Here is a 25,888-nt window from a genome sequence, read left to right on the forward strand (position 1 = left end):
CTCTAAACAAATTCCAACAGCCCTACCAAGGGAGATGGGTACAGATCACTCAACACCTGCTGGAGACTGAAAGAAGACTGAGGGAAATAGAGAGGAGGGGCTAGGATATACTGTCCCAAAGTTTTGTTTTCAGTCTCCACCTGCTGGTCATGATTAGATATATACCCAATCGTAAAGTTAACCTCTACTGGTCTGGAGAGTGCTAAAGAATAAAGTTATTATTATTATTACTGGCCTTAGTTCAATATTTAATATTATTTTCTGATTCTAAATCCTCTGTGTTCATCCCACGCTTCTTTGAACTCAGTCAGTTTTACTCTCCACCACCTCTCTCGGGAAGCATTCCAGGCACCCACTACCCTCTCCGTAAAATAGACTTTCCTAACATTACCCCTGAATCTACCACCCCTCAACCTCAAATTATGTCCTCTGGTTTTACCATTTTCCTTTCTCTGTAAAAGATTTTGTTCTATGTTAATATCCTTCAAGTATTTGAACGTCTGAATCATAGCTCCCCTGTCTCTCAGACATTCAAATACTTGAAGGGTATTAACGTAGAACAGGGAAAAATTTAACCCCGTGTCATTCTCTATGCGATATCTCATTTGGTTTCAATTGTAGAAAAAAAAAAAATTGCTAAATTGAGATCGATTTGCCAGTTGAAACCTGGTTTGTATAAGGCACATCTGAACCAAGTGGTGCAAGCATTAATTGTTTCTGGCCTGGACTGCTGCAATCAGATCTGTTTCAAACTTACTAAAAGGTCATACAAGCTACATAATTCAAAACATATTTTGCAGCAAAAGGGGCCAAAAAAATGAACAGAGCATCCTCGTTGTTTGCTGACCTTCAGTGATTGTGTCACAGTCTACCAGAGAATAAATTTTTTTTTTTTTTAAACCCCAAAAACCCCAAAACTTTTGACCATAATGTTTAAAGCAGGGGTGTCCAACCTTTTGGCTTCCCTGGGCCGCATTGGCTGAAAAAAATGTTTCTGGGGCCGCACAAATGTGCAAACACTGCGGCAAGACAGAGGAGAAAGCCGGCAACACAGTAAACACCCAGGGGCAGCAGAGGAAAACATTGCATCATCCTCGACCGGGGCCTCACAAAATACTTCACGGGGTCACATGCGTCCCTCAGACCGCAGGTTGGACACCCCTGGTTTAAAGCAATGGGGGGGTTTAGATTAGAGAATGACATGGAGAAAAATTCTGTCCCCGTCACTGCCCCGTCCCCGGACCATCAACCCCTTCACCGCCCCATCCCTGCAGTCCCCATCACCGACCCGTCTCTGCTCCTGCAGCATCCATACAAGCCTCCTTACTGCAATATTTAGCTTATTCCTTCCTTATAAATCAAAGTTCTGGCTGGGCTTTGTTTATAAATTATTATCAACCCAAGTAATATACTACTTTAACCTAAAGCACAAAAAAAAAAAAGAAAGAAAGAAATAGAAATTTTTTTCCTACCTTTGTTGTCTGGTTTCTGCTTTCCTCATCTTCTCATTCAATTCCTTCCATCCACTGTCTGTCTTCTCTCAGTGTCTACCATTTGCTCTGTTACTGTGCCTCTCCCTTCACCCCCCCCCAATTGGTCTGGCACTCATCTTCTTCCCTCTACTCCCCCCATAGTCTGGCATCTGTCTTCTGCCCACTCATCTTCCCCAATTTCCCTTCCAGCGTCTTCTGCCCACTCGTCTTCCCTATTTCCCAACATCTTTTCCCCACTCTCTCTTCCCCTTTTCCCCAACATCTTCTCCCCACTCTCTCTTCCACATTTCCCAGCGTCTTCTCCTCACTCTCTCGTCCCCATTTCCCAGCGTCTTCACCCCACTCTCTCTTCCCCATTTCCCAGTGTCTTCTTCCCAAGCTCTCTACCCCATTTCCTAGCATCTTTTCCCCTCTCTTTCTTCCCCCAGTTCCCTTCAGGCTGCTTCAGCGTCTTCTCCTCTCCATCCCCCCACCTCCAGCACCCTTTGTGCAGTCCAGCAGCTCCCTCCCACCGGCCAGCCTTGCATCTCCCTCTCTCTCTTCCCTTACCTTCTCTTTGTGGCGATTTCTATAAGGCTATCCGTTGTATCGGAGAGGGTACCGTTTACCACTACCATCTGAAATCTACCTCTAAGCCAGTCCCTAACCCATGCGGTTAATGTTTCACCCAGTCCCATCGAACTAGGATGATGATTCGGCCCAAGACACTTGAGGCAGCGACGATGTGGGTCCATAAGAGATATCGTGCGCTGACACTTGCCACACTTCTTGAAGCCCGTAACAGAAGAAAAAATAGCTGCCGCAAGATCGAAGCCCTTGGGCTGCGGCCGGGTGGCCCGTCCCGGAAAACAAACGGAAGAAATTTCATTTTATTTTTTTACAGAAAGAAATAAAATAAGAACAGCGATTTGTGAGAAAAAGAAGTACAAACCGCGGTTCAGAGAAGGCACTAAGTAACAAAGTTCACACAGAGAGTCAAAGACGGACTTCTCGGCTCCGTGGAAAGAGGAGTATACTGGAACCATGAAAACAGTATGAACTCCATGCAACGTGAGCAAAATACGTATGTCCTTTAAAGTGAATACGTACTAGACTCAAGCAAGATGCTGCATCTACTGCCCCGTGGAAAACAACAGCATCCTAACAGGTATCAGACAAAGCTCACATCACTAATGAGAGCTTCAGGGATGAGGCTAACAGCCATATAGCGTGCACTCCTCCGCGCGTTTGATAGAACAGGTAACTGGCTCCTGGTTAGAAGGAGCTGCACAGCCCTTTCTGTCTGGTCGGAGGGTCCGTCTAGCATGTGCATAGAGAAGATGGCGACAAAAGAAACCAGCATGATAAGCATGGAAATCTGAAGTCCAGGCCCTCTCAGAAATAGAGAGAGTCCTGACCGCAGGAAGAGACGAAGAGTCATTATGCCCATAGAGACAGCCCGAACTTGGAAACTGTTAGGCATATATAAACCATATAAACCTTTAGGCATATATATCCTATGCCACTACTAAACACATGCAGCGCAGCACAGAGGCCCAAATAAGAAGGACAGTTACTAACAGACAAAGGCTCAATCTGCAGGGACCCCAAGAGAGACAATGAGATACCTGTGTGAAATACAGGGCATTATCTTATTGCTGATCTCACCGTGCCGAGATTTGCCGTATGTCGACCCAGTCCGGAGACAAACCAAGACTGGGTGACCTGGCACAAGTCAGAGTCTCTCTGGTAAACCCCTTGAGTGCTAACCCCAGAGTCCAATTAAACAAGCATTTTCCTTCAAGGGAGTACAGCAGGAACACAGACATACATATAAATCTGCCCAAGCTTGTCCCAAAGCTGGTGAAACACATACAACTTGTCTGAACCGGAAAGGAGAGAAGCCCCGGCATACCCTGACCAAAGTCTGCTGAAAACAAACTACCGTAAAGCACAGTTACTTACCGTAACAGTTGTTATCCAGGGACAGCAGGCAGATATTCCCACACATGGGTGACGTCACCGACGGAGCCCCGCAGCGGACAGCCTCGAAAGCAGACTTGCTTGAAGATCTCGAACTTTCGAGCACTGCACCGCGCCTGCGCGCGTGCCTTCCCGCCCGAACTAGGGGGCACATCTCCTGAGAGGATCCTCAGTTCAGATACCTAGCCAAGAAGCCAACCAGGGGAGGTGGGAGGGTTGTGGGAATATCTGCCTGCTGTCCCTGGATAACAACTGTCACAGTAAGTAACTGTGCTTTATCCCAGGACAAGCAGGCAGCATATTCCCACACATGGGTGACCTCCAAGCTAAATATAAAGGGATGGAGGGAAGTTGGCAAATTACGAAAAAAGATTTTGCAAAACAGATTGGCCAAAATGGCCATCCCTCCTGGATAAGGTATCCAGACAATAATGAGAGGTGAAAGTATGAACCGAGGACCAAGTGGCAGCCTTGCAGATTTCCTCAATAGGAGTTGATCGGAGGAAAGCTACAGACGCCGCCATAGCTCTAACTTTGTGGCCCGTCACTCGACCTTGCAAGGAAAGACCAGCCTGAGCATAGCAGAATGAAATGCAAGCAGCCATCCAGTTGGATATTGTGCGTTTTGATATAGGACGTCCCAACCTGTTCGGATCAAAAGATATGAAAAGTTGAGGAGATGTTCTGTGAAGTTGAGTGCGTTGAAGGTAGAAAGCCAAAGCACGTTTACAGTCCAATGTATGAAGAGCCGCCTCTCCTGGATGAGAATGAGGCTTTGGAAAAAATACAGGTAGAACAATAGACTGATTGATATGAAATTCTGAAACAACTTTAGGTAAGAATTTAGGATGAGTACGTAGAACAACCTTGTCATGGTGAAAAACTGTGAAAGGTGGATCAGCCACTAGCGCTTGTAACTCACTGACACGTCGAGCAGAAGTGAGGGCGATCAGGAAAACAGTTTTCCAAGTGAGATACTTGAGATGAGCTTTGTCAAGTGGTTCAAAAGGAGATTTCATAAGTTGAGCTAAAACAACATTGAGATCCCAAACCACAGGAGGTGGTTTAATAGGAGGATGGAGATTGAGAAGTCCTTTCATAAAACGAGAAATCATAGGATGTGCAGAAAGGGATTTTCCATCCAAAAGCTGATGAAAAGCAGCTTATAGCACTAAGGTGGACTCGGATAGATGTAGTCTGAAGTCCAGATTGTGATAAATGAAGTAAATAGTCCAGAATTGATGTCAAGGAAGCAGATCTGGGAAGTAAATTACGTGTAGAACACCAAGCAGAGAATCTTGTCCACTTTTGACCATAACATTGTCTAGTTGATGGTTTTCTGGAAGCAAGTAAAATATCTTGAACAGACGGAGAAAATTGAGAAAAGTCTGTTATATAGAAAGGTACCAAGCTGTCAAATGTAGAGACTGTAGATTGGGATGAAGCAAAGATCCTTGATTCTGCGTGAGTAGAGAAGGAAATATTGGAAGAAGTAGAGGCTCCCTGGTGCTGAGTTGAAGTAGAAGGGAGAACCAAGGTTGCCTGGGCCACCGAGGAGCTATCAGAATCATGGTGGCCCGGTCTGATTTCAACTTGACTAGAGTCTTGAGAATCAGATGAAACGGAGGAAAAGCATATAGGAATTGATTCCTCCAGTCCAGTAGAAACGCATCCGCTTCGAGACGCTGAGGAGTATAGATGCGGGAGCAAAATTGAGGCAGTTTGAAGTTGAGAGGTGACGCAAACAGATCTATCTGTGGAGTCCCCCAACGAGCAAAAATTTGGCGAAGAGTAGGAGAATTGATTGTCCATTCGTGAGGTTGTAGAAGACGACTCAATTTGTCCGCCAAACAATTTTGTTGACCCTGAATATAAACCGCTCTGAGGAAGATGTTGTGAAGAATCGCCCAATGCCACAATTTCAGAGCTTCTTGACAGAGGGAGTGAGATCCCGTCCCTCCCTGTTTGTTGACATAATACATGGCTACTTGGTTGTCGGTACGTACTAGAATCACCATGTCGTGAAGTAGATGCTGAAAAGCTTTGAGAGCATAGAATATCGCTCTGAGTTCCAACAGATTTATAGGACACCGCCGGTCCGCTTGGGTCCAGAGCCCTTGAGTGCAAAGACCGTCCACATGAGCTCCCCATGCATACATTGACGAGTCGGTTGTGAGGACCTTCTGATGAGGAAGAGGATAAAACAGTAAACCTCTTGAAAGATTCAAAGAGAGCATCCACCAGCGGAGAGACTTCTTTAATGAAGGCGTGATGGAAATTAGTCGAGTTGGTGGATCCACTGATTGTTGCCATTGAGATGCCAGTGTCCATTGAGGAATGCGAAGGTGAAGTCTGGCAAAAGGAACCACATGAACTGTAGAAGCCATGTGACCAAGCAGAACCATCATTTTCCTTGCTGGAACAGAGGAAAGTTGGCAGAATTGTTGAGACAGTTGAAGGAGTGCATCCTGACGTGGTTGTGGAAGATATGCTCTCAGATTGATAGTGTCCAGAGTAGCTCCTATGAACTGGAGGGACTGAGAAGGAGTCAGCTGAGATTTGGGAAAATTGATGTGAAATCCCAAACTTTGCAGAAAAAGAATAGTCTGTTGGGTCGCTGCAATAACCTCTGAAAAAGAGGGAGCCTTGATGAGCCAGTCGTCTAGGTATGGAAATACTTGAAGACCCTGGTTGCGAAGAGCTGCAGCTACAACCACTAGGCATTTGGTGAAAACTCTGGGGGAAGAAGCCAGTCCGAAGGGGAGAACTCTGTACTGAAGATGAAGATTTCCTACCTGGAATCTGAGATACTTGCGAAAGTCTGGATGAATAGGGATACGAGTATAGGCCTCTTTGAGATCGAGAGAGCACATCCAATCCCCTTGATCCATCAAGGAATATAGAGTTGGCAGAGTGAGCATTCGAAATTTCTCTTTGACTAGATATTTGTTGAGAGCTCTGAGATCCAAAATCGGTCGCAAATCCCCCGTCTTTTTGGGAACTAGAAAATAACGGGAATAAAATCCCAAGTTCCTTTGTGGAAGAGGAACTTCCTCCACTGCTCGCAGGAGAAGAAGAGCTCGAGCTTCTTGAAGAAGAAGGGGAAAATGCGACTGATTTGAAAGACACTCTCTTGGATGGCGATCTGGAGGTGCCTGAAGGAGTCGAAGAGAGTATCCCTCTCGTATGATGGTAAGTACCCAGAGGTCTGAAGTAATGAGCTCCCATTGGTGATAAAAAGTGGACAGGCGACCTCCTATGGGGAGGGGAGAATTTGGAAACAGAGAAATTTGAATGCTCAGGTCGAGATTGTCAAAAAGACTGAGCAGGCTTGGTGGCAGCAGGAGTCTGAGATTTTTGTTGCCTTTGTTGTGGAGGAGGCCGACGAGCAGGAGGTCTAGAAAAAGCAGGAGTTGTTTTCTGCGGATAGCGACGTGGAGTTTGTTTGAAACCTCTAGTTGGTACAGGTTTAGGTTTTGGACGAATGAGGGAAGCAAAAGAGCGCTCATGTTCTGAAAGACGCTTTGTAGCCGCCTCAATAGAGTCATCGAATAATTCATTTCCTTGACAAGGAAGATTAGCCAATCTATCCTGAAGGTTAGGATCCATGTCCACTATCCGTAACCATGCTAACCTACGCATGGCTACAGCAAATGCCGACACTCTAGATGAGAGTTCAAAGGCATCATAGGAAGCTTGTAGCATGAAAATTCTCAATTGAGAAAGAGTCTTAAGGATATTTTTAAATTCTGATAGGCGATTGGTAGAGATGTCCGAGTAAAATGAAGATAAAATCTTTAAAAAATGGTTGAAGTAGGACGTAAATATGTAATTATAATTAAGAACTCTATTTGCCATCATAGAGTTCTGGTATAAACGACGTCCAAACTTATCCATGGTACGGCCTTCCCTACCAGGAGGAACTGAAGCATAGATTTTGGAGGGATGTGCTTTCTTCAATGATGATTCTACAACTAGAGATTGATGAGAAAATTGAGATTTTTCATATCCTTTACAGGGGACCGTTCTATAACGAGATTCTAATTTGGATGGGATAGCAGTGATAGAATAAGGAGTTTCCATATTGCGAGTGAAGGTCTGCTGTAGAACAGGAGTCATAGGTAATCTGAGTGACTCTTTTGGTGGATGGGGAAGCTCCATATCCGCTAAGTATTCAGGAGTATATTTTGAGTCTGAATGAAGGTCTATCTTGAGAGCTTGGCCCATGTCAAAGATAAATTTGGCAAAAGAAATTGATTTTGAATCAGATGTTTCCTCAGGAGAACCACTGCGAGATTTATGTTGAACTGAGTAGGATGGAGAAGCCTCTCTAGAATATGGTGAAAGGTCTGATTCCAGACGCAGAGTGACCGAAGAAGCTGCACTGTGAGTTGGAGTAAGAGAATGCTTTCTTTTCAAACTCCTGGAAGGAGAAGTACCAGGTGTACGTGTTACAGAATGAGTCGAGGTATGTGTAGGACTGTCTCGACGGACTGGCTTCGACGGTGTTCTGGATCGAGAAGGGCTTCGAGTCGAGGCTCGTCGAGATCCATGCTTCGACTTTGACTTCGAAGAACGAGGTAAAGAAGCCTCGGTATCCAAATTCGAAGACTCCCTCCGAAGCTTAGAAGGAACAGGTCTTGAATGCTTCGATCGATGCTTCGGAGGAGGTGAGCCCGGAGAAGACTCTGATGAAGAAATGTTCTTCGGTGTCCGGGATCGGCCTCGGGAGACTGGAAGCTCTGGTTGAGTGACAGGCTGATCAGTCCGAGGCAAGGTCGAGGACGGGACCAATTGAGCCACCAAGGAGGAAATCTGAGTGGTGAGTATAGATTTCAACATGTCCTCTAGCATCGGCACCGAGACAGAAGATTCTGACCTCGTAGGTGCAGCAGTACGCTCCGAAGAGGGCGACCTCGAAGGTGAGTATTCCCTTATCTTGGAGGTACGCTTCGAAGGTGGACGTGCCGAGGACTCTGGTGGCTTCTTGGATACGGCACCTGAAAGGGAACTCGGAGACTTACCCCCGTAGAAGACTTCGTGGATGGCGTCGTCTTCGAGGCAACCGAGGCAGAATAGGTCGAGGCCTTCGAGACCGAAACTCCAGCCTGAGTCTGGGTCGAGGCCTTCGAGACCACAGGTGTCGAGGTCGTCGGAGTCGAAGCCTTCGAGACCGGAGCAGCCGCTACGGTCGAGGCCGGATCCGAAGATTGCTCCATGCCGAAAATTTGAAAAAATTGAGCACAACGTCGCCGAAAGGCCCGTGGAGTAAGGGTGAAGCAGCGATGACAATCTTCTGGAGAATGAGAAGAACCCAGGCACTGTAAACAACGGCAGTGGGGATCGGTGACAGAAATCACCCGATTACACTGTCGACAACGTTTAAACCCGGTAAGAGGCCGGGACATGGAAAAAATAAAGTCCGTGTCGAACTAAGGAGCCTAGGCCTAGGCCCAAAGCTCGACGGCCGAACAAAAAAAGAAAAACAATATATATATATATATATATATATATTTTTTTTTTTTTATCAAAAGAAAAAGAAAGGAAATAAAAAACAAGCACAGCGACCGACTTTAATAAAGAAACAGCCGCGGTGATGAGAAGGCAATGCTGCAGAGAAAGAGAACGTGTCTTCTTGTCTCCGCGGAAATAAACGAACTGAGGATCCTCTCAGGAGATGCGCCCCCTAGTTCGGGCGGGAAGGCACGCGCGCAGGCGCGGTGCAGTGCTCGAAAGTTCGAGATCTTCAAGCAAGTCTGCTTTCGAGGCTGTCCGCTGCGGGGCTCCGTCGGTGACGTCACCCATGTGTGGGAATATGCTGCCTGCTTGTCCTGGGATAACGCTGCAGCTCTCCTGCCATCACCGAAGACCCAAGCGCACGCCTGATTCTCGCTGACACGTGGTCGCTGCATCAACGCTCCTAAAAACATAGTCTGATTTGAGCCCCGCAAAATTTACCTTGCCGCGGCTTGCATAGAAAGAAAATCAAACTCGGGGGAATAACCAGAAGAACGGCTCACAGCGCCGGAAAAAACATGTCCCATCTCATGCACGCTGCTATAAACCGGCACCTGCACAATCAGCTGCACATGGCCGTGACAAACACCGATGAAAGAGAGCCTCAGAATAAACAGGACTACTGCTACACTGAAACCCAACAATGAGAACAAGTACGAGCATGAAATCACACCGCTACTGCCGCGCTGTAACCAACAAGGAAACCAAGCGCGTGCATGCAAAGGGCGGGAAGTCCCGGCTCCCTCCAAGGATTTCAAGTCATAAAACTTAGCCTCAATAAAATATCCATACCTTAAATGTATGATGACCGAACCCACAGTACTAAGACTCCCAAAACAGAACCTGAAGTTCAAACAGTAAAAACCAGACAGACTCAAAAGCTTGTAGGTAGGGCCGGTTGAAGCCAGTTAGAGCTAGTACTGCAGCAATAACAGGGCAGAATGTAGCAATTGTGTTTTTTTTTTGTTTTTTTTTTTAACAGAGAAGGGAAAGAAGAAAAAATTGAGACCCAGTCAGACCCTCTAGCAATGGAGGGAGGGTGAGGCAGGGACCTGGGGGGGGCCCAGGTGTAACCCCTAAAGCCGGCACCGTTCAGCCGGACACCCCTGTCTCATTGAAGAGAAACTTCAACAGGAGAAACAGAATGGCAGTCTCACTGAAGAGAAACCTCAACAGGAGAAAATAAAGTTCCAGTCACAGCCAGAATTCAGGAGCTAGTTGAATAGCGACCTTTTCCTGCTGGGAGATAGAGAATACTGGATAAACAGGAGGAGTGCCATCCAATAGGACCACCTGTTAGCAATGTTACTTACCGTAACAGTTGTTATCCAGGGACAGCAGGCAGCTATTCTCACTAGTGGGTGATGTCATCCGACAGAGCCCCGATGCGGATGTCTCACAAGCATACTTGCTTGAAGAAACTTCAGAAGTTTTAAGATGCCCGCACCGCGCATGCGCGAGTGCCTTCCCGCCCGATGCACCGGGCGTGTCTCCTCAGTTCAGATAGCTAGCAGAGAAGCCAACCCAGGGGAGGTGAGTGGAACGTGAGAATAGCTGCCTGCTCTCCCTGGATAACAACTGTTACGGTAAGTAACATTGCTTTATCCCTGGACAAGCAGGCAGGTATTCTCACTAGTGGGTGACCTCCAAGCTAACCCCAATGGGATGGTGGGAGAGTTGGCAACTTAGGAGAATAAATTTTGCAATACTGTTTGGCCAAACTGTCCATCCCGTCTGGAGAAAGTATACAGACAATAATGAGAAGTGAAGGTATGAACCGAGGACCAAGTGGCAGCCTTACAAATCTCCTCAATCGGTGTCGATCTGAGGAAGGCTACAGAGGCCGCCATTGCTCTGACCTTATGGGCTGTGACTTTACAGGGAAGGGGTAATCCAGCCTGGGCATAGCAGAAAGAGATGCAAGCCGCCATCCAGTTGGAGATGGTACGCTTCGAGACAGGGCGTCCCAACTTGTTCGGATCAAAGGAGACGAAAAGTTGAGCAGTTCTGTGTGGTTTGGTGCGATCAGGTAGAAAGCCAAAGCACGTTTACAGTCCAGAGTGTGAAGAGCTGATTCTCCAGGATGAGAATGAGGCTTTGGAAAAAACACAGGAAGAACTATGGATTGGTTGAGATGAAATTCAGAGACCACTTTAGGCAGGAATTTCGGATGAGTGCGGAGGACCACCTTGTCATGATGGAATACTGTGAAAGGCGGATCCGCCACCAAGGCCTGAAGCTCACTGACTCGGTGAGCAGAAGTGAGGGCAACAAGAAAAACCACTTTCCAAGTGAGAAATTCAGCGGAGCCTTGTTGAGAGGCTCAAAAGGAGGCTTCATAAGGTGAGAAAGGACAACATTGAGGTCCCAAACCACTGGAGGAGGTTTGAGAGGAGGATTTACATGAAAAAGTCCTTTCATAAATCTGGAAACCACAGGATGAGCAGAGAGAGGTTTCCCTTGCGGAGGCTGATGGAAAGCCGCAATTGCACTCAGATGGACTCGGATCGATGTAGACTTGAGGCCAGAATGAGAAAGGTGCAGAAGATAGTCCAACACAGAATATAGGGAGGCTCGTTGAGGCTCCTTACGATTAGAAACACACCAGGTAGAAAATCTAGTCCATTTTTTGGAGTAGCATTGTCTAGTAGCAGGCTTCCGGGAAGCCTCCAACACATCCCTCACCGCTTTGGAAAACTGGAGAGGAGTTACGTTGAGAGGAACCAAGCTGTCAGGTGGACAGACTGCAGGTTGGGATGGAGCAGAGATCCTTGATGTTGAGTAAGCAGTGAAGGAAACACTGAAAGAAGGAACGGCTCCCTGCTGCTGAGTTGAAGTAGAAGGGAGTACCAAGGCTGTCTGGGCCACCGAGGAGCTATCAGAATCATGGTGGCATGGTCGGATTTCAATTTGACCAGAGTCTTTTGAATGAGAGGAAACGGAGGAAACGCATATAGAAAGAGATTCCTCCAGTCCAGAAGAAAGGCATCTGCTTCGAGGCGATGAGTGTAGATCCTGGAGCAGAAGTGAGGCAGTTTGAAGTTGTGGGGAGCCACAAAGAGGTCTATCTGAGGCGTCCCCCACTGAGAGAAGATCTGATGAAGGGGCTTGGAATGGAGGGTCCATTCGTGAGGCTGGAGGAGACGACTTAAGTTGTCCACCAATGCATTGTCCACCCCCTGAATGTAGACAGCTTTGAGGAAGGTATTGTGGCGAATCGCCCAATCCCAGACTCTTAAGAGCATCCTGGCAGAGGGAGGCCGATCCCATGCCCCCCTGCTTGTTGACATAATACATGGCGACCTGATTGTCCGTGCGAATGAGGACCACCAGGTCGTGAAGCAGATGTTGAAAAGCTTGAAGAGCATTGAAAATCGCCCCGAGTTCCAGAAGATTGATATGGCACAGCCGGTCCGCACTGGTCCAGAAGCCTTGAGTGCGAAGACCGTCCAGATAAGCCCCTCATTCATAGGTTGAGGAATCGGTCGTGAGAACCTTCTGGTGGGGAGGAGTGTGAAACAGCAAACCTCTGGATAGATTAGAAGAGATCATCCACCAATGTAGAGACTGCTGAAGAGCAGGAGTGACCAGGATGTGGCAGGTCAAAGGATCTGACACCTGCGTCCATTGAGAAGCCAAGGTCCACTGAGGAATTCTGAGATGAAGTCTGGCAAAAGGAGTCACATGAACCGTGGAGGCCATGTGGCCCAAGAGAACAATCATGTGTCTCGCTGAGATGGACTGGCGAGAAGACACTGACTGACAGAGATGAAGAAGAGCCTCCAGGCGCTGTGGAGGGAGGAATGCTCTGAGTTGGACAGTATCCAGAACCGCCCCGATGAAGGGAAGAGACTGGGTAGGTTGCAGATGAGATTTTGGGAAGTTGATCTCGAACCCCAGACTCTGCAGGAACCAAATAGTCCTTTGGGTCGCCGAGATGACCCCTGGAGCCGAGGCAGCTTTGATGAGCCAGTCGTCGAGGTAGGGAAACACCTGAAGACCATGGTTCCGGAGTGCAGTGGCCACCACCACCAAACACTTGGTGAAAACTCTGGGAGACGAGGACAGGCCGAAAGGGAGCACTCGATACTGCAGATGAAGATGTCCCACCCGAAATCTGAGGAATTTGCGAGGGGCCGGATGAATGGGAATGTGAGTGTAGGCCTCTTTTAGATCCAGAGAGCATAACCAGTCGTTCTGCTCGAGGAGGTGGTAGAGAGAAGCTAGGGTCAGCATGCAAAACCTCTCCTTCACCAGGAACTTGTTGAGCACCCTGAGGTCCAGAATAGGACGCAGGTTGCCCGTCTTCTTCGGAACAAGGAAGTACCGGGAGTAGAACCCCCGGTTGTGTTGGTCCACAGAGACCAGCTCAACGGCCCGAAGCCGGAGCAAAGCCTAAGCTTCCTGAAGAAGAAGGGCGGTCTGGGTCAAGTTGGAAGGATACTCTCTTGGAGGATGGTCTGGGGGGACCCGATGGAACTGAAGAGAATATCCCTCCCTGATGATGGTAAGGACCCAAAAGTCGGTTGTTATAGCCATCGATGGTAAAAATGATGGAGGCGACCCCCAATTGGAAAGACAGAGGATAGCAGAACAGTGTTGGTTATGCTCCCGACAAGAGAGTCAAAAAGGCTGAGGAGCCTTGGGAACAGCAGACGGCTGAGGTTTTTGTTGAGACTTCTGCGGAGGCTGTCTCTTCGCCGGTTGTCTCGCAGCAGGAGCCTGCCTGGGAGTGTAACGCCGTTGGTATATCAAGGGAGGTCGAGAAGGATGAGACTGAGCAGGTTTAGGCTTCGGACGAAGGATGGACTGGAATGACTTCTCATGGTCCGACAGCTTCTTCGTCACCGTCTTGATGGACTCATCAAACAAATCCACACCTGCACACGGGACGTTGGCAAGCCTGTCCTGGAGGTTCGGGTCCATATCAATGGTCCGAAGCCATGCCAAGCGGCGCATGGCCACAGAACAGGCGGCAGCCCGTGCCGAGAACTCAAACGCATCAAATGAGGATTGCATCAATTGAAGACGCAGCTGGGACAGCGAGGCGACGACCTCCTCGTATTCAAAACAAGCTTGAGAGTTGATGTAAGGCATAAACTTCCGAAGCACTGGAAGGAAGAACTCCAAATAGGTGGCGAAATGGAAGATGTAATTGAGAACTCGAGAAGCCATCATCAAGTTATGGTAGATGCGCTTCCCGAACTTATCCATGGTCCTCCCCTCTCGACCCGGGGGCACCGAGGCATATACCTGGGACGGATGAGATCGCTTGAGGGAGGACTCGACCAGCAGGAATTGATGGGAGAGCTGGGAGCCCTCAAACCCCTTATGGTGCACTGTGCGATACCTGGCATCCAGTTTGCCAGGAATGGAGTACGGTGTTTCAAAACAGCGCATGAACATCTGGTCGAGGAGCTTGTGTAGAGGCAGGCGAAGAGACTCAGCAGGAGGATGAGGCAGATGCATGGTATCCAGGTACTCCTTGGAGTAGCGGGAGCCCGAGTCCAAGGTGATGTCGAGATCATCTGCCATCTGCCGCAGAAAAGATGAAAAAGACAGCTGGTCCGCCAACACAGGACGCTGAGACGGACTCGAAGAAGTCGAGGCCTCCTGATCCAAGGAGACATGGGATCTACAAGGAGAGAACGATCTGAAGGTATCCTCGAACTCCGGGCCCAGAGGAGGCGGGACATCCGAAGATGAATACCCCATACGAGGAAGCTTCTTCTGAGGCGAGACTGTAGAATGTCTGGACGAATGCCTTGAAGAATATCTGGAGCGGTGCCCCCCACTCCTCCTCGAACCTGGACCTGGAACGACGATACGAAGATGGCTCCCCAGAGGCCTCCAACGAGTAGATGGGGCTGGAGGCCATAGAGCAAAGAGGAGGGTGGGACGACGCTTCCTGAGCAGCATGCCACGGGTCGGGAGACGGCTTGGCAGGCAAGGGGCTCCTGAAGAAATCCTCCTGACGACGTCCATGGCTTCGGGTCCTCGGAGGCAAATCCCAATTGTCCCTGTCCGAGGCGGGGATGGGTTCCAGAGGCGGCATCTCACTAAGCGAAGCACTCCTCGATGAACTTGCAGCCAAACGCCGAGCTTCCTCGCCTAGCAGTAAGAGCGAGCGGCGAGGCGGAGGAGGCGGCTCGACCCCACGAGGAGGTTCCACATGCCCATGCTGGATTGTGGCAAGCCACTTGGGCCCCATCGTAGTCATGAGCTCGAGGAAGTGGGCTTCCATGAGCGACCGCATCGAAGCCGACAAGGGGGGAGCCGCATCTGAAGTGGGACCCCCTGTACGGTCTTCATGGTCCCGGGTGGTCGAGTGCTTAGCCTTAGAAGCCTTAGGCACCTTAAGAACCACCGGGGGAAAGGTCTGAGGAGTTACCTGACCTGAGGAGACCGAAGAAGGCACCGGAGCAGGAGGCGGGGTCGAAACCGGAAAGAAGGAGGCCGGTTTCAAAAGACCCGATGCAGCAGGAGCAGATGAAGACGTCGCAGGTGAAGGCGAAGCGCTGGTTGAAGCCGAAGGTTCCTTGGAAGCCTCCATAGCGAACATCGACTCCCACAGGAAACAGCGACGCTTGAAAGCACATGCCGTTAGAGTGGAACAAGGCCGGCACGATTTCGGAAGATGTTGAGACCCGAGACACTGTAAACAGCGTTGATGCGGGTCCGTCAACGAAATCGCGCGCTGGCACTTGATACACTTTTTAAAACCGGTAATAGGCCGGAACATAGGCCGAAAAAGCTCCGCCGCTAGATCGAAGCAGCGGGGCCCCAGCCACGCGGCCGACCCAGTCGAATCCACAGAAAAAAAATTTTTTTTTTAAACAATAAAATGACAGAAAAGAACACACGATAAGAGAAAAAAACTCAAAACCGCGAGCTCTAGAAGGCAAGACCAAGGGTTCACTTAGCGCAGAGTTGAAGCAAATCTTCTCAGCTCCGCGGAAAGAAAAGAACTGAGGAGACACGCCCGGTGCATCGGGCGGGAAGGCACTCGCGCATGGGTGGTGCGGGGATCTCGAAACTTCTGAAGTTTCTTCAAGTAAGTATGCTTGTGAGAAGTCTGCATCGGGGCTCTGTCGGATGACATCACCCACTAGTGAGAATACCTGCCTGCTTGTCCTGGGATAAAATCAGTTTCTCTATCTCTGCCTGCTGGTAGATGTGAGCTATCCCATTGGTCTCTGGATTCATCTGCTGCTGTTGCTATGGAATGGCAGTCTCACTGAAAAGAAACCTCACCAGGAGAAAATAAAGTTCCAGTCACAGCCAGAATCCAGGAGCTATTCGAATAGCGACCATCACCTGCTGGGAGATAGAGCATACTGGAGATACAGGAGGAGTGCCAGCCAATAGAACCACCTGTTAATCAGTTTCTCTATCTCCGCCTGCTGGTAGATGTGTGCTATCCCATTGGTCTCTGGATTCATCTGCTGCTGTTGTTAAGGAAACACTGTTGGAAGCAGGATACTGGGCTTGATGGATCTTTGGTCTGTCTCAGTATGGCAATTCTTAGGTTCTTATGTTCTTAACTCATGACTTATTGAGCTTTCTCTCCATCTGCTAGTTGATGGATATAATCCATTGGTTCCAGACTGATCTGCTTTAGAGAAGGAATTTTGAGCAGGTCACTTAGTCATCCATTGACTCAGGTTGTAAGCCCTCTAGACACAGGAAAATAAATACTATACCCAAGTGCAACATACTATGAGCTACTACTGAAAAAGGCACAAGTTAAATCCAAAATCCCTTCCCCTAACAATGTAAAGCTAGAGGAAACCTTCATGTACAGCATTCCGTGGTTATGTCATCACATACATGTAAGAACTTGATATCTTGCTTGACCTAACACAAAATACCAGAGGTCAGTGTGTTGGTCAGTGTCAACTACCAAATCAACACCTTTCTTTGGTTATACTCAAACAAACCTAGCCTCGAATTGAATTGTCACTTCTATTGATTTTTAAGTAATACATACCAAGTGAAATCATAATCTGGTAATTGTCCTGCATCACATCTCTGTAAATTGTCTTCTGATCTTCATCTAATTGGCTCCACTCCTCTGATGAAAAATAGACTGCCACATCATCAAAGGTTGCCTGAAACGAGAAGTACCACATGCTCATTAGCTTTAGGTTCAGTCTGCAAGCCATTTCCAAATGGCTCGCTTCTAACTTTCCCCACCAACTCCCAAATTCACAGCAAAACTATCAGACCATGCTGCAATCTCTAACTATTTCTCAAATTAATGCTCCTCGGTGCAATAGTGCTTGGAGGCTTAATTCCTCTCTTTTAGCAGATATCGCCTTCATTCAAACCATTGCTCAAGCTATAGAGGATTATTTTTCTTGTAATTCTATCCAACATCCTGTTCACATATGGTAGGATGCCTTTAAGGCTTCTATTAGAGCAGGGGTGTCCAACCTTTTGGCTTCCCTGGGCCGCATTGGCCGAAAAAAATGTTTCTGGGGCTGCACAAATGCGCAAACGCTGCAGCAAGATAGAGGAGGGAACCGGCAAGAAGGTAAACACCTGGGGGCAGCAGACGAAAACACTGCATCGCCCTTGACCAGGGCTGCACAAAATACTTCACTGGGCTGCAGGTTGGACACCCCTGTATTAGAGGATCAATCAAATTATTCTGCAGGTGTGAATAAACTTAGAAAGCAAGAATTAAAAACTTTGGAACTAGAAATTAAATCACTTGAAAATCAATACCTTGCTGACAAGAATAACCCCAGTACTTATACTTTTTGATCAGTAGATTTTGATAATTATAATACAGTTCTAAGTAAAGAAGCCCATACTTCTATCTTTATACAAAGATCATCATACCACGCTGAAAATAAATCCAGGTATATGCTAGCACAATATCTAAAAACTAAACATAACCACATCTGATCTCCTGTAATACAGATTCTAATGGTATAATCCACAAAACAGACTCTCACACAGTACAACAATTGGAAACAAAAATACAACTTAATGAATCAGAAATTACTTCATCGGAGTCTTTATTTCAAAAACTTTTTAGGAACATAGATCAGTCCACTAACTCCTGAACATAAATTGTTGCTAGAAAAGGAATTAATGCTTTCTGAGATTGATGTCATGAAACAATTACCTAGAAACAAAGCTCCTAGCAACGAAGGTCTGATCACAGAATTTTACCTTGCCTTTTCCAATCTACTTACACCAGGAACTATTGCCTCTTTATCAATATTTGTTATAAATCAGGTAGATAAACTAGTAAAGCACAGTTACTTACCGTAACAGGTGTTATCCAGGGACAGCAGGCATATATTCTCACATGTGGATGTGGGTGACGTCATCTACGGAGCCCCGATGCGGACAGCATTTCAAGCAAACTTGATTGAAGATTCAAGCTTGCTGTGCTGCACCACGCATGCGTGCCTCCTGCTCCACTAGAGGCGCATCCCCTCCTCGTGGTCTCCAGTTCACATACCCAGCAAAGAAGCCAACCTCGGGGAGGAGGGCGGGTTGTGAGAATATATGCCTGCTGTCCCTGGATAACACCTGTTACGGTAAGTAACTGTGCTTTATCCCAGGACAAGCAGGCATGATATTCTCACATGTGGGTGACCTCCAAGCAAGCCAAAAAGGGAAGGAGGGAAGATGGCAATTTAAGAAAACAGATTACGCAAAACCGATTGGCCAAAACGGCCATCGCTTCTGGATAGTGTATCCAGACAGTAGTGGGAGGTGGAAGTATGAACCGAAGACCACGTGGCAGCCTTGCATATGTCCTCAATAGGCGTGGATCTGAGGAACGCTACCGAAGCTGCCATCGCTCGGACCTTATGTCCCGTTACCCGACCATGCAGCGCGAGACCAGCCTGAGCGTAGCAAAAAGAAATACAAGCCGCTAACCAGTTGGACAAGGTGCGCTTGGAAACTGGGCGTCCCAACCGATTAGGGTCAAAGGACAAAAACAATTGAGGTACCGTCCAATGAGGCTGAGTGCGTTTGAGATAAAAAGCCAACGCTCTCTTACAGTCAAGAGTGTGAAGCACCACCTCTCCAGGATGAGAGTGGGGCTTGGGAAAGAACACAGGCAGAACAATGGACTGGTTGAGATGAAAATCAGACACCACCTTAGGTAAAAACTTAGGGTGAGTGCGGAGAACCACCTTGTCATGATGGAATACAGTGAAAGGTGGGTCCGCCACCAAAGCCTGCAGCTCACTAACCCTCCGAGCAGAAGTGAGGGCGAGCAGGAAGATCACTTTCCAAGTGAGAAACTTAAGATGACACTTATCCAGAGGCTTAAATGGAGGTTTCATAAGTTAAGCCAGAACCACATTAAGATCCCAAACCACAGGAGGAGGTTTGATAGGAGGATGAACATTCAGGAGACCCCCTCATGAAACGAGAAACCAAGGGATGAAGAGAAAGAGACTTTCCATCCAGGTGTTGATGGAAGGCGGCAATCGCACTAAGATGCACTCGGATGGAAGTGGTCTTTAGGCCAGAGTGAGATAAATGGAGTAAATACTCTAGAACCGAAGAGACAGGGACTGACACCAGATCCTGACGGTAAGAGGAACACCAGGACGAAAATCGAGTCCACTTCTGTGAATAGCAGAGTCTAGTCGAGACTTTCCGAGAAGCCTCCAACACCTCCCTGACTGACTGAGACACAGGGAGAGAAGTCAGGGGGAAAGAAACCAAGCAGTCAGATGAAGAGACTGAAGATTGGCAACAGTGAACCTTGACTCTGAGATAGCAGAGAGGGAAACACAGGCAGAAGTAGAGGATCCCTGACGCTGAGTTGGAGAAGCAGGGAGAACCAAGGCTGACGAGGCCACCGAGGAGCAATCAAGATCAGAGTGGCCCTCACCGATTTCAAATGAACCAGCGTCCGCAGAATCAGAGGGAAAGGCGGGAACGCGTAGAGGAATTCCACCTCCCAATCGAGGAGGAAGGCATTGGCCTCGAGACGTTCCGGGGAGTATATCCTTGAACAGAAGAAAGGCAGTTTGTGATTGTCGCGGGAGGCGAACAGATCTATCTGAGGAGTCCCCCACCTGTCGAACACCTGTCGCACGACATGAGAGTGCAGGGACCACTCGTGCGGCTGGAGGAGGCGGCTGAGCCTGTCCGCCAGACAGTTCCAATCCCTTGTATGTAAACCGCTCAAAGGAAAATGTTCTGGGAGATCGCCCATTCCCAGAGACGCAGAGCCTCCTGACAGAGGGACCAGGACCCCGTCCCTCCCTGCTTGTTTACGTAATACATCGCCACCTGGTTGTCCGTGCAGACGAGAACCACCCTGTCGTGAAGCAGATGTTGAAAGGCCACCGCAGCGAGGTAAATGGCCCGAAGCTCCAGCACGTTGATGTGACAGCGACGATCCTCTGCTGACCACAGTCCCTGAATGCGGAGACCGTGCAGATGAGCCCCCCAAGCATACTCCAATGAGTCCGTGGTTAGGACCTTGTGGTGTGGAGGGGCGAGAAAGAGCAAACCCTTGGAAAGATTTGAAGAGTCGGCCCACCAACGGAGCGATCGTTGCAAAGAAGGAGTCACTGTCACGGGGCGGATGATCGGGTCCCGGCCTGACGCCATTGAAAGGCCAATGTCCACTGCGGTAACCGCAGATGTAGACGGGCGAACAGAGTGACATGGACGGTAGAGGCCATATGGCCCAGAAGCTTCATCATTTGTCGCGCCGAGACCGAGGTCAGCCGCGAGATCCAGCGACTCAGATTTACCAACGCCTCCAGACACGGAGGGGGAAAGAAGGAACGAAGGCGGACAGTGTCCAGCACGGCCCCGATGAATTGTAAGGACTGAGAGGGGCACAGCTGGGATTTTGGAAAGTTTATCTCGAACCCCAGACTCTGAAGAGAAATAATAGTCTGTCGGGTTGCTGAGATAACCCCCTCCCTGGTCGGGGCTTTGATCAACCAGTCGTCCAGGTAGGGGAATACCTGCAGACCCTGGGAGCGCAAGGCAGCCGCGACCACTATGAGACACTTCATGAAGACCCGGGGAGACGAGGTCAGGCCAAAGGGGAGGACCCGATATTGCAGATGAAGGTCTCCCACCTGAAAACGTAGGTACCTGCGACAAGCAGGATGCACCGGAACTTGGGTGTAGGCCTCCTTCAGATCGAGGGAGCAGAGCCAATCGCCCTCGTTGATCAAGGGGTAAAGAATCGGAAGGGAAAGCATCCGAAACTTTTCCCGCACTAGAAACTTGTTTAGGCGTCTCAAGTCCAGAATCGGGCGCAGGTCTCCCGTCTTCTTCGGTACCAGGAAGTAACGGGAGTAAAACCCTTGGCCCCGTTGATTTTGGGGGACCAGTTCCACCGCCCGCAGGCGAAGGAGATCCCGGGCCTCGGATAGAAGGAGGGACAACTGTGCTTGATTGGGGGGACACGCACTTGGAGGGCTGTCGGGAGGAACCTCCCGAAAGTTAAGTGAGTACCCTGATGAGATCACGCCAAGGACCCATGAGTCCGACGTTATGGCTTCCCAGCGAGGGTAATAGGCTCATAGGCGGCCCCCGATTGGAAGAAGGCCAGACGGTGGCGCGGAGGGGGCCAGCCCCCATCCGCGCATCCCATCAAAAGGACGGAGACGGCTTTGCAGGCACAGTAGGCTGTGATTTCGGTAAAGCCCTAGAGTGAGCCTGTGGGCGCCGAGGCGGAGGCCTAGAAAAGGCCGGGATGGACTTCTGGGGGTAACATCGAGGCAATCCCCGAAAAGGTCGAGAGGCTGGCGGTTTAGGTTTTGGACGGACGAGGGAAGCAAAGGATCGTTTGTGTTCCAATAAACGCTTTGTAGCCGCCTCGATAGTGTCGTCAAACAGTTCCTTACCGAAACAAGGAAGGTTAGCTAACCGATCCTGGAGGTTAGGATCCATATCGACCAGTCGCAACCACACCAGCCGGCGCATGGCCACAGCAAAGGCAGCGACTCTGGAGGAAAGTTCGAAGCCGTCATAAGTGGCGTGGAACAGGTGCAGGCGGAGGTTTGAAAAATCCTCGAGGAGGCGGCCAAACGCTGCTCAGCGAGAGGCAGGCAAATCCGCCGAGAAAGCGCCCAGCAGCCCAATGAGGTGTTTCAGATAAGAGGAGAAAGTGAAGGTATGGTTCAGTACTCTAGAGGCCATCATAGAGTTCTGATACAGACGGCGGCCAAACTTGTCTAGGGTCCTGCCCTCGCGACCCGGAGGGACTGCCGCGGATACCCGAGAGGGGTGAGCTTTCTTCAAGGAAGACTCCACCAGCAAAGACTGGTGGGACAACTGCGGTTGCTCGAACCCCGGGCAGGGCATCGTACGGTACTTAGACTCCATTTAAGATGGGACAGCCATCACCATGTAAGGAGTCTCGAGGTTCCTGATGAGGGTCTGCCGGAGCACCGGGTTCAGCGGCAGCCGGAGGGACTCTCGGGGCAGAGAAGGCATGTCCAGTTCCGCCAGGTATTCCTTGGAATACCTCGAGTCAGATTGTAAGTCCAAGTCAAGGGCATGTCCCATGTCCTGGACGAACCTTGTAAAGGAAGGGCGGGATGTTCCCGTAGCCCCTTGCGGGAACAGTGAACAAGACCTCCGTTTCGCTGAAGGGGAAGCCTTCCTCGAATAGCGAGGTTCTCGCTCGGACCCTCGATCTGACACCGGGGACACGCTTGGGAAGCGCTCCGGGGTCGAGGACCTGCGTCACCTTGAGGAGCCCCTCGGGGACGCCACCGGGGTAAGGGGCACCGACCGATGCATGGTCGGTGACCTCTCCCCATACTCCCTCGGCGAAAGCCTGGAGCCTCGGACCGGAGCCCCCAACCGAGGGGGAGTCAGCAAAAGCTTAGGGTTAGCGAGGGACAGCTCGGTAACCCGTAGCGGTCCTCCCGAGCGAGTCGAGGGCGAGCGGCCTATGTTCGGAGGTGAACTCCAGGCCTTCTTGGACAGTCGGCGGCCCGAGGGGCTTTGACCTACGTTTCGCCCCGCACAGCTCCGCAGGGGACGAACGCCTCGAGTGTCTCGGCGAGGAATCGGAGGAAGAAGAGAGGCGGTGAAAACGGCACACTTTTTCCCGATGGGCCTCGACATGGGGCTCAGGCTGATCCGGCGCACGCGAGGTCGAGGTCGGGGCTGGGTGAAGGTGAGCCAAGGCAACAGATAGCTCCGTCGTGATCATTGCCCGGAGCATATCCTGGAACACCGGCACAGACAGCATCGATGGCATGTCCGAGGCCGCAGTGAACTCCACCGAGGGCGATCTCGACTTTGAGCATTCCCGAGTGGTGGAGGCACGTCCAGAGGACTTCGAGGGCTTCACCGGGGCCATGGGTAAGGAACTCCCCCCTTGCCCGGACATCGTCCCCGAGGTTGGCTTCTTCGGAGGTACGGACCCTGAGGAAGGAAGAGGGGACTTACCCAGAGCTGAAGACTTTTGAGAACTCAGGGTCTTCGAAGTCGAGTCCCGAGGCGGGGCCGAGGGACCCGAGGCCAAGGCCAGGGCCGAAGCCGGGGCCGACCTCAAGGCCGAAGTCGAGGGTTGGTCGGCAGCAAACATGTCCGCCATGCGGGCCCGGCGGCGGCGGAGCGCCCGGTGTTGGAAGGTTGCGCACCGGTGATAAGTTTCGGTCGGATGATCGGCCCCCAGGCAAAGGATGCACCAGCGATGCGGGTCTGTGATAGATAATAGTCGCTCGCACCTGGTGCACTTTTTAAAGCCGGTAACAGGCCGGGACATAGAAAAAACAGGCGGCCGCGGCCTACCAGGCCACGACGACCCGGGGGCCCCCGGGTCGCGAAACGAAATCACGGTACGCGATGAAAGCAGGAAAAAGAACTACAAAAAACAATTAACTACTCGCACAGCGACTTTTTACACGAATAAAATAAGAAATCGCGGTGCAAAGAAGGCACTTGGGGCAGAGCTAGAAAAAAAACAAGTCTTCTTAGCTCCGCGGAAAAAAACAAACTGGAGACCATGAGGAGGGGATGCGCCCTCTAGTGGAGCAGGAGCCACGCATGCGTGGTGCAGCACAGCAAGCTTGAATCTTCAATCAAGTTTGCTTGAAATGCTGTCCGCATCGAGGCTCCGTAGATGACGTCACCCACGTCCACATGTGAGAATATCATGCCTGCTTGTCCTGGGATAAAGGCTCTTTTATGGAATCAAAATTAATAGTTATACCTAAACCTGATAGAGATCCCTCTAAAGCAGGGATCTCAAAGTCCCTCCTTGAGGGCCGCAATCCAGTCGTGTTTTCAGGATTTCCCCAATGAATATGCATTGAAAGCAGTGCATGAACATAGATCTCATGCATATTCATTGGGGAAACCCTGAAAAACCGACTGGATTGCAGCCCTCAAGGAGGGACTTTGAGATCCCTGCAAAAAGTTTCCAATTATAAACAAATTTCCTTAATATAGACAAATTTTATGCCAAATTATTAGCTAATAGACTTTCTGACACAATACCTTTACTTATCCATAGAGATCAGAATGGTTTTACTTCTGGTAGATTACCCTGACAGTTCTCATTTATTTTAGAACTAGTGTTTAAGCCCGTTACATTAACGGGTGCTAGAATACATGTCTGTCTTTCTTTCTTACTTTCTGTGTCTCTCCCTGCCCCTGTTTCTCTCCCTCCCGCTGTCTGTCCTTCTTTCTTTCTGGTTCTCTCTCTGACACCCTGTCTGTCTGTCTTTCTTTCTTTCTGTCTCTCTCCCTGCCTGCTGTCTTTCTGTGTTTCTGTCTTTCGTTCTAATGCGCTGCCTGCCTGCCTGTCTTTCTGTCTCTCCATGGCCCCCTTCTGTCTCCCCTCCCCAAAGCAAACCAAGATTGCTCCCAGGCCCCCTTTCCCTCTCCGTCCCCTCCACTTCCCTATGCAGCAACATTTCCCTCCCACCCTTCCCTGTGCAGCAGCAGCATTTCCCGCCCTTCCCTGTGCAGAAGCAGCATTTCCCCGCCACACACACACACTTCCCTGTGCAGCAGCAGCATTTCCCATCCACCCCCCACACACACTACCCTGTGCAGCAGCAGAATTTCCCGGCTTTCCCTGTGCAGCAGCAGCATTTCCCCCACCACACACTACCCTGTGCAGCAGCAGCATTTCCCGGCCTTCCCTGTGCAGCAGCAGCAGCATTTCCCAGCCTTCCTTGTGCAGCAGCAGCAGCATTTCCCAGCCTTCCCTGTGCAGCAGCAGCAGCATTTCCCAGCCTTCCCTGTGCAGCAGCAGCATTTCCCAGCCTTCCCTGTGCAGCAGCAGCATTTCCCAGCCTTCCCTGTGCAGCAGCAGCATTTCCCAGCCTTCCCTGTGCAGCAGCAGCATTCCCCCCACACACTTTCCTGTGCAGCAGCAGCAGCATTTCCCACATTTCCCTGTGCTGCAGCAGCATTTCCCGGCCTTCCCTGTGCAGCAACAGCAGCATTTCCCCCCCCACACACACACACTTCCTTGTGCAGCAGCAGCAGCATTTCCCAGCCTTCCCTGTGCAGCAGCAGCATTTCCACCATCCCTTCCCAGCTGCCGCATTTAAATTCAGTGAAAAGCGCTGCACCGTGCTACCGCTTGCTTCGGCATCTTCTATCCACTGCGGCCAACCCTAGCAGAAACAGGAAGTAGTCAGAGAGGGTGGGCCGCAAGTGGAAAGAAGACGGTGAGGCCAGCGTTAGCGCAGTGCAGCGCTTTTCTCTGATTTTAAACGCGGGTGAGCCGGCGAGAAGGAGGTTTTGGCGGTGGTGGTTTTGGCAGTGAGTGAGGGCGGGAGGGGGGTGTCACCGGCTGTGCTGTGTTTCTCCGCTTTATCTGGCCGCCGCATACACACTCCTGGCCACTGACCTACTGATCACAGATCATGGAAGCACGCAGGTAAGTGCGCATGCGCAGCTAGGGTTTTATTATATAGGATATAATATCGCTG

General features: G+C 49.9%; 1 protein-coding gene across 1 annotated transcript in view; it reads right to left on the minus strand.

Annotated features, from left to right (window-relative positions):
• Positions 1-25,888, minus strand: part of LOC117354435 (zinc finger protein 436-like) — a 124,239-nt gene that overhangs the window by 80,475 nt on the left and 17,876 nt on the right. Inside the window, exon 2 of the mRNA XM_033931969.1 lies at positions 16,963-17,083. Coding sequence (XP_033787860.1) covers positions 16,963-17,083 — 121 coding nt within the window. The remainder of the gene's footprint in view (positions 1-16,962; positions 17,084-25,888) is intronic.

The sequence above is a fragment of the Geotrypetes seraphini genome, chromosome 2, assembly GCF_902459505.1.
Source record: "Geotrypetes seraphini chromosome 2, aGeoSer1.1, whole genome shotgun sequence".
NCBI lineage: Eukaryota > Metazoa > Chordata > Amphibia > Gymnophiona > Dermophiidae > Geotrypetes > Geotrypetes seraphini.